Source organism: Cyprinodon tularosa, unplaced genomic scaffold, assembly GCF_016077235.1.
Source record: "Cyprinodon tularosa strain WSP-4 unplaced genomic scaffold, ASM1607723v1 ctg375, whole genome shotgun sequence".
Taxonomy (NCBI): Eukaryota; Metazoa; Chordata; class Actinopteri; order Cyprinodontiformes; family Cyprinodontidae; genus Cyprinodon; species Cyprinodon tularosa.
The window spans coordinates 423528-439334 of record NW_024039091.1 but is presented as its reverse complement, the minus strand read 5'-3'; the positions used below and the strand labels follow the sequence as shown (position 1 = coordinate 439334).

The window sequence follows — 15807 nt, the reverse complement described above, 5'->3', positions numbered from 1 at the left end:
TCTGGGTTAACGAGTAAAAAGAAAACTTTCTGCCTGCCGTTCGGAGTCCAAAACTCCCAGATTTCAGGTAAATTAGATCAGGCTTTAAAACAGAGCCAGGTTTAAATGCACCATCATGACGTATTTGTGTGTTTTATTGTGGCTGGGGGCCTGTAGTCAGAATGTGGTTTGGATTAAACTGGGTTTGAACGTTCCTTTGAAGTCTCTCATTATTTCCCCACTTTGTAAAAAAAACTAAGACAGGACAAATCTCGGCCCCCATTGTTCGGTTCGCCCTCCAGTTTCTCTCGTTTCGTCGTCATTCTGCACATTCTCCTCTCGTCCTTCTTTGTTTATCACTCTTTTTTCCATCACTCTGCTCCTTCTTTCTTGTGTCCTGTGTGATGTGGTGGATCAGAATGAATGAGTCAGAATATCTGGGTCGCTGAGCCACACAAGAGGCATACACAGTCAGCTACTGTATAACGCCCACACTCACTTATTTAAGTTGGCGTGCTGCAGAGCACCCCACCCATCGTGGAACAATATCAGATATTTAACCCGGTGCTCCTGGAATAATGTTTTCTGGATCTTCGTTTACAGAGAGCAGCAGCTGCCCTCCACCATGGAGAGAAAAAGGAAAGTCAATCCATAGATTAGGTTTCAGGAAAAACTGTTAGTTAGTCAGCGGCAGGAAAACTGGGACTGGCAGAAACTAATTGCACGTATTATAGTTACCGTAACAACCAGTTTAGACTTTTAGTGCTGCTTCCATTAACTATTGTTCTTGTTGGAATATCTGTTCTCTCAAAGTCTGTGGATAAATAAATACTTTTTTTAAAGATTTTGTTTATTTAGAAATGTATTTTTTTAATAATCCAGTATTATTAATTATTAATAATTTGTCCTAATCTCAACAGGAGTTAATGGGAGGAAATCTGTAAAAAACTGTAGAAAGAAAATTTATCTTGCTGAAAAAAAAAAGTTTAATCTAATCAATTTATTACTGGAAAAAATTGTGATGTTTGATTGTGAAACAGGATGATATAAAACTTCAATTAAAAGTTGGGAAGTGATCATAGATCATAAACTTTGCTGGACGCTCCTGTTAAAAGGGAGTTTTTCCTCTCCACTGTCGCTACAAGCATGCTTAGCGACAGTGGAGAGGAAAAAATCCCTTTTAACAGGAAGAAAAACTAATTGAAATGAATTGGACAGTGGCTAGCCGCTTGCTTGCTCAAGTGGTAAATCACCTGTGCTGCAAACAGGAAGCCTGGGTTTGTATCCCAGCTGGGGGGAATGAGAATGGGCCCTTAGGCAAGACCCTTCACGCTAATGCCTTGCATTGCAAATGGTATCCTGAGGTTCTGAGTTCAAGTCCCACTCCAACGGACTCCCACTCTGGGTCCCTGAGCAAGACCCTTAATCCCCACACATGCTTAGTGTGAGCGTTTATTTCTATAGCACCAATTCACAACACTTCATCTCAGGTCACTTTCCAGTTCACCAGATCATCCAGTCAAATCGATTCAAAGTTTTCTATCTAAGGAAAACCAGTTGATTGCATCGACTCATTGACTCTTCAGCAATCCCTCACACTAAGCATGCTTGTAGCGACAGTGGAGAGGAAAAACTCCCTGTGAACAGGAAGAAACCTCCAGCAGAACCAGGCTCAGTGTGAGCGGCCATCTGCTGAGGCAGACTGGGGTTCAAGGAGACAGAAGCAGAGATACACATTTAAATGATTTGGATATTCTATAGTCATATATTATCAAATTTATAATATGAACTAATATCATTAAAAATAGATGTTTTTGTTCTGGGTGTTAAGTTGTTTAATGGCTTTAACCATTAATCTCTGTGCAAAATGATAATTGGCTACAATTGCCGGTTGATTAAAGGTAACCTAATCAAGGATTGTAAAATCATAAGATTATCATTTTTTATCTTTTGGACAGAAACAAGCCGACTGCTTCAGTCTGTTTCCGTCTGATACTGAGAGTGAAGTGATTGGTCTGAGGTCTGTTCCTCACAGCTGGTTTCATGTAACGATCTGCAATAAAAGAAGCCTAATTATTGAAACCGATTCAGCCAGAGCTATTTAGGGTAATGACTGGATGCAATCAGCTGGTTTCTTTAGCTAAAAAACGTAGAACTGGGTGATCTGATTAAATTGCCTTCATCTTGCTTTAGAATCTAGAATTTAACAGAACCTGTGAAGTAAACTATTAATTAGCTTGAATAAATATTTTAAACACTCCTTCTCCTCCAGAGTAAATTTGTTTAAACCTTTATTGATTTAAATTTAATAAATTCATCCTCACTTTTCATTTAGATTCATAACATGCTTTGTTTTCTTTAATTATGCTGTTGAATTATAATTTTTAGTAGATTTTTGACTGATTTTGTAGATCGGAGTTGTTTGAATCAGATTTTAACCAATCATCATCAATCCTTTTACATTTTATGAATCTGGCTGTGATGTAGAGTTCAGTTTTGACGAAATGGGCTAAAACATAAGTTTAGAAAAAAAAAATCAGTTTTATCTCCCATATTGCAGAACTAAAACCCAAAATTGTGTTCTTTAAACCAAAGTCTCCAAAGGTTTTAACATTTTCTTATGTCTTATCACATGGCTCCCAAATCTGGTCCTCAGGGGCCCCTGTCCTGCATGAATTAGGTGTCTCCTTGCAGCAAACACACTTTATTTTATTAGCAGTAATGTTACTCAGGTGGGCCGAAACAGAAACACATCTAGTACAGGAACTATTCCTGCAGAGGTGGTACGCATCACCAAAATCCTGAGGGTGCTCATCACAGACACCCTCACCTGGACTGGAAACACCACCTCACTGGTCAAAAGGGCAAAAAAAAAGGATCATGGGGGCTCCTCTTCCCTCCATTAGAGACATTTCATCCCAGCGCTGTGTGTCCCGAGCCCGTGACATCATCAATGACCCTTCACCCCTGTTCTCCCTGCTGCCCTCTGGGACGAGGCTTCACAGCATTCAATGCAGGTCCAGCAGGTCCTGCAACAGCATTTTCCCCGCTGCCACCAGAACCTTGCACTGTTAAAACTGTAATCAGGACTCTTGAAAACATATTTGTACTACCAATGTGGCTATTTGGTTTTTAACTTTTTTTATGCATTAAAAACACATTGCCTCAAAACTTAAGTTCACTGAGCCTGGTTCTGCTGGAGGTTTCTTCATGTTCAAATGGAGTTTTTCCTCTCCACTGTCGCTGCAAGCATGCTTAGTGTGAGGGATTGCTGAAGAGTCAATGAGTCGATGCAATCAACTGGTTTTCCTAAGATAGAAAACTTTGAATCAATCAATGTGAATCAATGTGAATTGGCGCTATAGAAATAAACTGAATTGACTTTAAATACTAAATCAAAGCCAACGTCCGAAAAAAGGAGGGTTAAGGGTCTTCCCTCTGATCCAGGGGCCTGGATCAGAACAGGTGATGTGAGTAGATGCATCTCTTCTCCAACATCTGAACCAGATGCCTGGATCATCGCAGAGCTGATAACCAAATGCTCATGAAGGGAATTTAACCGTTTGGAGCAGGGCTGAGAGTAACTCTGGGACCGGATCTGGACGTCCCAGATAAAAACGGAACAGAGGTGGCCGAACCTGTTCATGGTAAAATAAACAGGAAAACTCACTTCAGTCTGTTTTGTTCATGTGAGCTGGGAGGAGTCTCCCTCCACCCTTTGATAAAACAAACCTAATCTGTGGCTTAGCGATCCTGTAAACTGACATCCTCTTCCTCAGCGTAACCTTCATTCATGACTCTCTCAGTAAGGAATCCTTTCTGAAACTCTGCTACAGTCTAACTTCCAGTTCCCTGATTATTCAAAGATATTTGAACTCTGAAACAATGAGAAGGATGCTAAATGGGTGAAAGGACTGAAGCAGATGTTTGGATTCTGCTACCAGCCAGCAATGAGATTTATGAGCATCAATAAGAGTCTGAGATCATTTCTGATGAGTGAGGATGGGAGAGGATTTCATTTTAACTTGAAACATTTTTTTTTTTTTATGAAAGCAGGTTTCAAACCGTTACGTCTTAGTTTATTACCAACAGTAACCATGGAAACGGTGGTTCCAGCTCTTTTCAGGTCATTGAGCAGCTCATCCCGCGTAGTTTCGAGGCAGAGCTATCTCTATAGCTATGCTGCTATAGGCTTAGACTGCTGGAGGACATAGGGACCCCTTTTTCATCATTCTGCTTCATTCTATCTCTATTCTCCTACTCTGCAGAATCTGTTAGTTCAATCTCTAACCTTCTGTTCTCTCTGTTTTTTCTCATAGTAGCTTCATCTGGTCTGTTCCTGTTTGGCTGTGACTCCATCCTGGAGAGAAATATCAGCTGTGCTGCTGCCATCAACACCTTTGTTTCTAGATGTTGGAGCTCTGCCTGTTTTCCAGTGTAGTCCTGTTTCTCTGACTGACTTGCTGCATGTGCTCTCTTCATCCTCTTACATGGGAGCTGGCTCTGAGCTCGTCTGCCTGGCTGTCTTTTCCTGGACGGGGCCGCCTTTTACTGTTGCTTTTTCTATGTCTGCTTCTGTCTCCTTGAACCCCAGTTGTCCGCTCACACTGAGCCTGGTTCTGCTGGAGGTTTCTTCCTGTTCAAAGGGAGTTTTTCCTCTCCACTGTTGCTAAAAGCATGCTTAGTGTGAGGGATTGCCTTCAGGTCAATGAGTCGATGCAATCAACTGGTTTTCCTTAGGAACTTTGAATCAATCTGTTGGATGATCTGGTGAACTGGAAAGTGCCTGAAGATGTGTTGTGAATTTGCGATATAAACTGAATTTCTCACCTTTCTTAGGATCACAGACCCTGCGAGGTGAGATCTTGCATGGAGCCCCAGTCCGATGGAGATTGAGTCTTAATTATCTTCTATTTTCTAATGATTGCTCCAACATTTTTTCACCAAGTTGCCTGGTAATTCCCCTGCAGCCCTCTCCAGCCTGGTGGAGGTCTACAATTTAGTCTCTAGTGTCTTTTGGTCTTGGCCCTGTTAGTAGATGCATTATTACTGGTTGTGTTGGGTGGACAGGTCTATTTATGCAGCTAACAACTGTAAACAGGTGATTCTAATTTAGGATAAATTAAGTGGAGGTGAGATTTTGAAGGCAGACTTCTAGTGGAGGTATTTCAGGTACTTATTTGCAGCAAATAATTTTATTTTCTTTAGACTATTTCTAGACGTGCAACTATTGACAATTTCAGATCCCTGCTTGATAACCAAGTGGGAGAACCTGCATAATAGAATGTTGAAATACTTTTTCCTCACTTTAAAGGTGATTTAGTGTTTGCATTTAAAGGTCTAGTTTGATAGACCTGCAGAAGAAAATGGACCCATTTAACCTCTGTATAGGAAGAGTGGTTTGGAGAAGTTACTTTCTGAGAAATTACATCAAAAAATAAATTTTGTGCCAGTTAAAATAGATAATGTATTTGCATTAAATTTGATAAGGCATTTATCTATAATCTTTTATATGTCATGTTCCATACATGACTTATTTTGCAAGTCAGGGTTCAAGAACACTGATGTAGAGGTCTTAACAAAAAAACCCTGTACTGAATATGATACAATTGGCTTTAAAGGATTAACAGTCAAATTGTCTAATGTAGACTGCACCTGGTTAGAGAAGGTTAACATAAGGAATTTTTATTTCGTAAAAAGATATGCCTTTGAGATTTAACATCTTGAACATCTGATTTGCAAATTGTACTAAAAATTAGCTACATTAAAACCTTTTTTTTTTTAAAGTCATGCTTCCTGTGCAGTTTCACCTAAATGCAGCATCACACCAGTTGAAAACTTCTCTAGCTTTACTGGTTTTGTCCTTCAGCCATTCCAAACCAAAACCAGGGAGCCTAGCAAGCCAGAGGCCTGCAAGATGCTTGTTGCTTCTCTGTACGCTCAAAGTTCCTGGATGGACCAGGAGCCTGCTTCAGTATTTCCTTTTAGTTGGAGCAGATCCTGGATGAGCTGCTGCTTTTTACAGGTTTTCATAAACACACCTGAACGGTCCAGGTGCGCTCTGACAAACGTTAATTGCAGCTGAGAAGCAGAAACTGGCAGTAAGGATTTAGCTTTAATATAAAATGCTCATAACCACAAATCTGAACATTTAGCCCAAGTTGCCCCCCCCGCCCCCCCCCCCAGAGATGGACTTCATAAGCAGCTGCTTTCAATAAGAAAACTCAAAGACTTTCCAAATCTAAAGTTTCATTTTATTTCCTTAATTTTTTTTTTTTTTTTTTTAAAGGTGCTTCATTTCCAAATTCCATAGCAAAACAAAAAAAAACTACCAAAATAATTTATTATACAATAAACATTTACAAATGTACAACAGAAAAAGACTGCAGCCAGGTGGAGGTAGGTTTGTGAACGTTTATGTAGAAAGAAAAGAATCCCTGCCTTCTGCAGAACCGAACCACATCAACGACACAAAGAAGGCAACTGGTTTGAAATGTTAAAAAAGGAAACGCGACAAACTGAGTCTGAGGAACCAGAACCATTCCTGTCAGTAAAGGAACGTCTCCAGGCGTCTGAGAATCTACAGCTGATCTCAGTTCTGATCTTTGTAGAAACTTAAGCCTGATGGTTCTGCTGATGCGAACGCTTTAAAATCAGTTAATGAGAACTATGTGGATCATCAGAACCATCAGGAATTAGGACCTAGTCCATCTGAACCACATGTTCAGTCCACGTCCCGGCTGAGCTGGAGGTGTCCAGCTCGGCTGAAAGAACCATTTCAAGTTTATTGGGAAAACCGGATTGAGCGGGAAGTTTGGGCTTCCCTGGCGGAGGGAGGAAACCCTCCAACAGTCAGCAGTCCAGGCATAAAGGATGGCTTCTGAGGCAACGAGTGTGTTCTGAGCGTCTGTGCTCCAGAGGCTGGTGGGGCTTCAGTCTATAGTCCCCGCCCCCCTGGTGGTCCATTACCGCCGCAGCTGCGCCAGCCGGGCTTTCAGCTCCTCCTGCCTCGCTCTCAGCTTGTCCTTCCTGGCTCGCAGCCTGTGGCTCTCGCTCTCCAGGCCGCAGATGCAGTCCCTGGCCTTCTTCAGGATCACCACCTTGGACGCCTTGTCGTTGTGCGACAGCTCTGGCACGTTATCCCGCAGCCGCATGAAGCAGTTCTTCAGCTCGTTGCGCCTCTGCCGCTCCATCACATTGTGGGTTCGCCGCCGCTCCTCCTCGTCCTCCGTCTCCGTCGAGCTCCTGGAGGAGCAGTGGTACCGCGACAGGGAGGAGTGAGAGGATGACGAGGTGAAGCTGCGGGTGGCGTGGTGGAAGCGGGAGGAACCGTCGCTCCCTCGGGAACGCTTGTGGGAGTAAGTTGACGAGGGCGGCGGCGACGCCGGGCAGGGGGCGGCGTAGTTGTGCTGCAGCTGGATGGCTCGCTGCTCCTCCTCCGGGTTCAGCTTGCGGGCGGAGGGCTCGGGCAGAGGGGACGGGCTGGAGGACCCCACAGACACCACGTCGATTTCTTCTTCTGCAGAAGAGAAAACAGAAAGGTTAGGTCCATGCTTATTAATGCAGCTTAATATTCTTAACTAAACTTTAACGCCTCCTCCATCTTTAAATCCACATCATCCAGCTTCCCTTTAACTTGTTACAAGTCCTGCAGGGGCGACACCTACAGACTGGAGAGCAGAACCGTGCCTCGTGCAATCATCTCCCTGATAATCACTCACTTTAATCAGCAGCCACACACAGTTCAGAGCAATCCAGATTACAGGAGTGGGTGGGCAGCGGGCAGATTAGCAGAGAGCAAAGAGCGCCTCGCTGACAGCCTCTAAACATTAATGAATCATCAATCAAGTGATCCGCCGCCGATTCCAACCAGATTACAGCCTGACCTGATTATCTGAGCTATTAGAGATCAGAGTCCAGCAGGTAACTTTTACTCACCAGAATCACTGGATGAAGACATGGACATCTCCCCGCCGGCGGACCCATAGTCTGAGGTGGCCTCGCTCTGCTGCTCCTGAGCACCGATCAGGTCCTGGCAGTTCAGAGTGGAGCCCACAATGTCCTCAAAGATGCTGGTGTCGATGTCTGAGAGCAGCGGGCTGGAGCCCAGCACCGTCGACACCAGCTTCTCCTCCAGGTTCCTGTCAGACAGGCACTGCCACAGGGTGTCCTCGGTGGCCTCGTCCAGGGGGGAGCACGGCAGGCAGGAGTCGCCCTCCTTCTCTGCAGAGTCCGAGTTGAAGAAGTCACAGGTCCAGTTGAGGAGCTGGAGGTCCTGGTCCTCCAGCAGGATGTCCGACACGTAGCTCAGCTGGTCCTCCTTAGACAGCGGCTTCCCGGCCCCCTGGCCGGCCTTCATGGGGGGGGACTGGGGGGGCGTCGGAAGGTAGTCCAGCTCCTTCATTAAGTTTTGCACGTCCTCAAACATGAAGGGCTCGGAGCTCAGCCAGTCCGGCGACTGGGAGAAACTGGTCAACATGTTTGATCCAAAAGCCTGAGAAAAGAAATCCAGAAAAAAAAAAACTGAATAAATTCAGGAGGTAGAAAATAAAAATCAGATCCAGCAGCAGCAGCGTAGTGTGAGCAGCAGAGAGCCGATCACAAGCAGCAGGTTGGTTGTAGTGAAAGTTCAGACCGGCTTCTCCCTCTGAACCCCACACGGCTGCAGCGGCTCATTTATACGTGTTTACATCACACTGGCCCCGCCCCTTTTACGCTTCCAGCCCCTGGAAACCATGACGTCACAAAGAGCTAGGAGTAAAAACAAAAAAAGTTTTTTTTTAACGCATACAGAAGTTTTACAATCATAACCGCCCCCCTCCCTCCAGCTGGAGGAACCGGCGCGTGACGGAACCACGCAGCGTGGGCCGGTGAAACCCCGCAGCTTAGACCCGGACCGACCCGATTCATCCTGGGAGGGGGGGTTCCTGCAGAACAAAGCGGCCCTTTGCTGCACTACAGCCGGCAGGTCTGCATCGTCACAGCCCGTGGAACCAGAACCCACGGAAGAAAACAAAAAAACAAAAAGAAAAAAACACTTTTATTCGAACTAAAACTTTTGTCTTCTTAAAACATTTTCTAACATTAATGCACAACTTAAAAAAAGTTGAACAAAAACAGCTGCTTAATTTTTTTTTAGTTTAAAATAAAAATATAAATGTACTTTATTTCTGTATAGAACAGAACTTGCAGACTTTCGGTCACTGACGTGCAAAAATACCCACTCGTGTTTGAATGAACCCGTGGAGCGCTTCTCCAGTGGGACATTTAAACGCTGACGTGGGTCGCGCCGCTGTGGAGCAACACGTGAAAACCGGCTTTTAGCTGCGAGTGAAGCGTAGTGGGGGAGCCGGTGTCCACGCAAGTGTGCGCCCACGCGTTTCACCCGGGATTTGCAACACGCAGCGCGTTTTAAATGTTTGTAAAAAAATAAAGTAAAACTGAAATTAAATGCAGAATCTTACCGTGGAGAAAAAAAAACACTGAAGAAAATGGAAAGTATTCCAATAAAATCCACGCGGAGTGTCTAAATACTCGTGCCGGGGGGAAACTTTCTGCGTGTGAAATGAAAGCTGGAAGAAGGCAGCATGGTGTGGAAGTCCCCTTCAGATCCGTCCTGACCTGTCCGGTCCACTCTGAGTGTGCTTCTCACCCCACGCTGCAGCAGACCAACAGAGTGGGTGTGGCTGGTATGCTGCATTATGTAGTTCTACTCAAGTATCCTTCCACCGTCACTGAAAAACCCGCGAAAACTTACAAACCAGCTAAACTTGGTTATCGGTAAACCGCAATATCGCCTAAATATCCGCCGCGGTTCCGTTTGTTGATAAAGTCCAGGCGGAGAAACCGGAACTTTGAGCGAAGAAGGTAAAAAGGTCCACGAAGAGGGGGTCTACCCGCGGAGGGATACCTCATACACTCCATTTCTAGGAAAGTCGTGGCGCCAAAATGAGAACACGTGGGGTGAAGCCGTGAGGAAGCCGGCCGGGTCATGCAGTTCGTTCTATGTGGGTCAGAAAAGAACAGACGCCGCGCTAGCTTTACTGTCCACCTCTGGCTGTACGTCAGCGCCGCCGCCATATTATGAGTGGCTAAATGCACAAACTTTAAAGTAATTTTCGTAGAATCACTAAAATACGGATAAAACCATTCCAGTTCACGGTTTTCTACTATTTGTTTGTCGATTACTCACTATTATTGGGATGGTAAACGCTTTACTCTTGTTTTTGTGTGTGTATATATAAATATATATATACACACACAATATATATATATATATATATATATATATATATATATATATATATATATATATATATATATATATATATATATATATATACATATATATATATATATATATATTAGTGCTGTCAAAATTATCGCGTTATTATCGTGTTAACGCGAGGCCATTTTAACGGCGATAATTTTTTTAACGTGAGATTAACGCTATGTGGTTTTATGGTAAAATTTTCCAAGTACATCCCGCTGCAGCCTGCGGGAAGGTGGGGCTATTTTCCCCCAGTCTATGCATTTCTCATAGGCTTCGAGAGCGGAGCTCCTCAAGGGAAAAAGATGCTCATACACTGGGTAGCGCTAGTGCCTTTTCTTTAAGCCCCACCACCAACAAACAAGTTGAGTGTCTGGTAACTAAAAGACTGTCTTTTACATCAGCCTGTTTTCAGGGCCTTTTTTTTGGCTACATATTTGTTATTTTTTGCTACATGCCTCCCCATCTTCTTGCCATATGTTTCTATGGCATAAATCAGTGTCTGTGACCTGTTTTCATTTTAAAAAAAGAACATTGGCACAAACCTAGCCTGTATGTATTTTTTGTATGTCATCGAGAGTATTTAAATGATTTTCAATCAGAAAAAAAATTTGCGATTAAAATGCGATTAATCGCGAGTTAACTCAGGCATTGATGCGATTAATCGCGATTAAAAAAATTTAATCGATTGACAGCACTAATATATATATATATATAATGCTGCTATAATAAAGATTATAACAACAGTATGAATTAAATTTTTTATTATAGCAGCATTTTATATATATATATAATATACAGTCAGCGCAGCCCTCAGTGACACACAGACTGGGTACAAAGGTTGTGAATTAAGGAGGTATCTGTGTGCAGGTTTTGCAAGTAAAAATAACATTATATATAAATGTTAAGGATATTAAAAAAAAAAACAATTTGGTTATAAAAAAGAACAGATAAGTAATTTTGCAAACTGAAACAACAAGTAAAACAAGTAAAATAAAAGATAAAAAATTCAACTATCTTATTTCAGTTCCCTAATATCTAACCAACTTATATTAAGGGAAACAATACTCTTTCCATTGATGGATCGTCATATATATATTTGCTTAAATTAAGTGAAAACAAGCTTATTTATGAGACATTTTGCTTAGTTTTTTTTAAATCAGATTTTGCAGTGTTGCATTGCTGTCATCACTTGGAATGTTGACCTGCAGTCTTTCTGCATGCAGAATCCATCTTATCCACATGCATATGTGAATTTTCTCCACATCTTCCTCCCAAATGTCCAACATTTTAATCAATGTTTGATTGATTGGTTTCCTTTGAATTGTCCTGATGTCTGAGTGTTTTCTTCAGTGTCTCCATGTTACCCAGTGACCTGTAGGTACACAGGATAAAGAGAAACCAGCCTCTACCTCAGTGGCTGCTGGAGATAGGCACTCTGCACTCTGTATAGATTCATGGATAAGAGAAATTTTAGCAGCTGTAGAGAAAGAAACAAATAATGCATATTAAAAAACACATAAAAACAATTAATAAGGATAACATGAAAGGTCAGAGCAGCGAGTTTACATGCCTGACAGTATTTCATTACCTGTGACTATAAAGAAAAGAAAAAATATACAAGAGAAAAAATGAGAAAGGATTTTTTTCCCCCTACATACATTATTCAGTATTGTAACTGTTCCTTTTTTTTTTTTGTAAGAAATAGTGAATTACAATACCTACCATCTCTATATTAACATTATTTCTCAGCTGAGCCTTATAAACATACAAATATCACAGTTTAAACCCTTCTTTAGCCTTTAGTGCAGTAAACTTACATTCAGTATTTGGTTTTCTGCAGAAAAAGAGGTTTTCAGACAAGCTCTGGGAAAATATTTTATTAGATGTTTCTTGGATATTTTTTTATTTTGTTAATAATTATAATACATTTGAGCAAAGTAGCCTGAAAATGTTACTTATTATGAAATATATTCTAAAATACCATGTTGGACGGAGATACTTTTGAATTGACAATACGTTATGAAAATCTTTTTAGCTTTTAGTTACATATTTATAATTAAGTTATATCAGTGTTGTTCTGCACAGTCTTACAGTTTGACTTGAATTTTGCAAACAGGACTGAGGTGGAGCCTTTTTGTTAGTGTCGTCATAAAGAATGCCACTCACAATGTGGCAGACAAATCTATGAATGACGGTGCTTTTACATCTAAGTGTTACTTTGCTCCAGAGTCTGACTCCAATCAGGGCCTTTAAACCGGCAGCATCTTTTCAGTTGACTCCATGTTTTCTTTCCCTGTGCTACATTGAGCTGAGATCAGCTGACCTTATATCACTACTATGCTCACTTTAATGGATAGAAACGGATAAACCAGTCTGAGCTGCAGACTTCTGCAGACAGAGGCTGGTTACATAACAGACCGGGCTTCATCAGCACATATGTGACAGGATCAGCCAATGAGAGAGAGATCAGCCTCTGTAACCGGAGCCACATACATTAAAATATATCCCTGACTTTAAATAGATGTACACACTGAACTGAATTTGATCTTTCACATGAGACTCTGCAGCTGATCCATTGAAATAAACCTTCATGCTTTAAATCGGATTCCTAATCAGCGAGAAATCTCAACTATGTGTAAATTGACACAAAGTGCTCCCCTCCACCCCAGTGAGTGTTCACACATGTAAATAAAAAGCTTGTTTGCTCCTTTGGGATTCATGCATGCTCTAATTGACATGTACCCTGCACATCATAACAGCCCTGTTGGTGGTCTGTCTTATGGTAACGACCGGTGAGGACCCGCTTTACACACTGAGACAAATCCCACAGAGACAGAGTCTGCACTTTCTCTGTGGGAGGATGAACCCACGGTCAGTGGCAATGATGTGATGAGGGAGGACATCAGGTTCATTGAGCGGCATGCAAAAAAAATGTGGCTTAATGCGCCACCTAAAGGCTGCAGGAGGTACTGTCCCGCTTGTTGGTGTGGCTGCTTAATTATGGGGTTTAGACCTCTTTCACTAAATACACCCCCCCCCCCCCCCCCACACACACACACACACACACACACCACCACCACCACAGAGAGGTGTCAGCAGTTCACTGTGAATTCCCCTGTTTTTATCTCAGTCTGAAAGTTAATCCAGTTATCACATTTAATTAAAGTTTTAAAAAAAACTTTATGCAGGGTCAGAATTAACAAACAACTGAAAAATACTAAATTTTGCTTGTGTTAATGCTTGGATTTATAGGGCACTCAGTGAAATACTTCGAAAAATTCAAAATTTCAAGCCAACGGTGTCATTGGACTCCAGGATAAGATCTTATTACCTTTGTAACATTCAAAAAATATGGATATTTTGATGGCAAAAAAAAAATCAATGTCAAGAAATGTCTTAAAGATAACAAAAGTGCTTCTATTAGAAATTCATGAAAAACACTCTGAGAGTGAAAGAAACAAATTTTTTTATAACAATACAACCTTAGAGGCATTAATGCTGATACAGTCACTTACGTTTTTTAGTTTAGAAACCTAAATATAATTGTTAACTAGGCTTATTCACTTTTTAATTAGCTTTTATCTTTTATTTTCTTTATTTGTTAACTTTTTCCCCCCAAATTAATTCTGCAGTAGGTAATATATAATTCTAGGGCTCATCTAATTGTCCCCAATGTGTTTTAACATACTGCTCTGATTTTATTTTTTATTTTATATATATATATATTTATTTATTTATTTATTTATTTATTTATTTTTTTATTATGTTGTAAATATGTATGAACTTCCTGTGGTTTGGCTGCTACCTTGGCCAGGTCTCTCTTGAAAAAGAGATTCTGAATCTCAATGGGACTTCCTGGTTAAATAAAGGTAAAAAAAAAAAAAAAAAAATTGGTCAAATGCAAAAATAAGATGTAGTAAGATCTTTATTGAATGGCTGGATATAGATCTTGTGCTTCTAGACCTCACTCAGGGACAGAGGTGACTCCATTTGTAAGGGACATGACTGGCCATAATAAGCTATTTTTTACTCCACTTTTTACTCCTAGTATGTAGATCATAGTATGTAGATCAGGCATCCCCAAAGTCTGTCCTCAAGGGCCGCTGTCCTGCAGGTTTTAGAGGTTTCCCTGCTTCAGCACAGCTGACTTCCATTGATAGCTGATTAACAGAATTAGCTGTGCTGAAGGAGAGAAACCTCTAAAACCTGCAGGACAGAGGCCCTCGAGGACCGACATTGGGGAAGCCTGATCTAGATGTTCCGAGGTCTGCCATCCAGCAGACTGGTCAGAAGTCTGGACCACCTCAATTAAATTCAATTTAGTTTATTTCTATAGCGCCAATTCACACCACACCTCATCTAAAGGCACTTTCCAGTTCGCCAGATCATACAGTCAAATTGATTCAAAGTTTTCTATCTAAGGAAAACCAGCTGATTGCATCGAATCATTGACTCTTCAGCAATCCCTCACACTAAGCATGCTTGTAGAGACAGTGGAGAGGAAAAAGTCCCTTTGAAAGGCGGCCCCGTCCAGAAAACACACAGTCAGGGAGACGAGCTCCGAGCCAGCTCCCATGTCAGAGGATGAAGAGAGCACATCCAGTTAGTCACAGTCAGAGAAACAGGACTACACTGGAAAAACAGGCCGATCTCCAACATCTAGAAACAAAGGTGTTGATGGCAGCAGCACAGCTGATATTTCTCTCCAGGATGGAGTCACAGCCAAACAGGAACAGACCAGATGAAGCTACTATGAGAAAAAGCAGAGAGAGCAGAACGTTAGAGATTGAACTAACAGATTCTGCAGAGTGGGAGAATAGAGATAGAATGAAGCAGAATGATGAAATAGGGGTCCCTATGTCCTCCAGCAGTCTAAGCCTATAGCAGCATAACCATAGAGATAGCTCAGGATAACCTGAGCCACTCTAACTATAAACTTTATCAAAAAGGAAAGTTTTAAGCCTAGCCTTAAAAGTAGACAGGGTGTCTGCCTCACAGACTAAAACTGGTAGAGCCACCTCAATGGCTCTGCTGGGTCCTACTGGGCGATGGAGCAAGAGTTTACCTGCCCTACAGATGGTGGTGGATTACCTTTTTTTTTTAACCTGAGGCAAGAACGGTAAAATGTTGACTTCATCTTTGGGCTGAGCTCATTCTGGACCAGAACTGGGCTGTGATTGCTGCAGACGAAGCTCTGACCCATCTCTTACTCCCTTCTGCTCTGAATGACTCACAAAGACATTTCAGCTCCTCTGTTTCCCCCTTTAATCAGCGTCGCATAGTGCTGTAACAGAAAAAAATATCTCCATAAACGGAAGGCAAGCCTCAAAAAGCTCCTCTAGACCCACAGAGTCTGAACTCCGCCTGAGATTAATCCGCTGTTTCTTCAGAGTAATGAAGGAAACAAAGAGCGCAGGAAAGGATACAAATTAAAACGGATTCATCTGAGCTTGTACTATTCTCCCAGAGCAAAAGTATTCACACCTCAGTGTGTTTCAGTGGGATGAATGTGGCTCATAGTGGATCATAGAGAGAATGGACTGAAGATCATTAAT

At 41.9% G+C, this 15807-nt stretch overlaps 1 protein-coding gene across 2 annotated transcripts; it reads right to left on the bottom strand.

Moving 5' to 3' along the window:
* Positions 1-6827: 6827 nt before the first annotated feature.
* mych (myelocytomatosis oncogene homolog) lies at positions 6828-9663 on the bottom strand. Of its 2 annotated transcripts, XM_038296718.1 has the most exons (3): positions 9444-9663; positions 7918-8473; positions 6828-7498 (listed from the first exon to the last, which is right to left on the bottom strand). In XM_038296718.1, exons 2-3 carry the CDS (start codon positions 8456-8458, stop codon positions 6945-6947), a joined length of 1095 nt encoding a protein of 364 aa, XP_038152646.1. In that variant the 5' UTR covers positions 8459-8473; positions 9444-9663; the 3' UTR covers positions 6828-6944. The 2 variants fall into 2 exon arrangements, with proteins under 2 accessions (XP_038152646.1, XP_038152645.1); XM_038296717.1 differs by lacking the exon at positions 9444-9663 and having other exon boundaries at positions 7918-8644.
* Positions 9664-15807: the final 6144 nt, after the last annotated feature.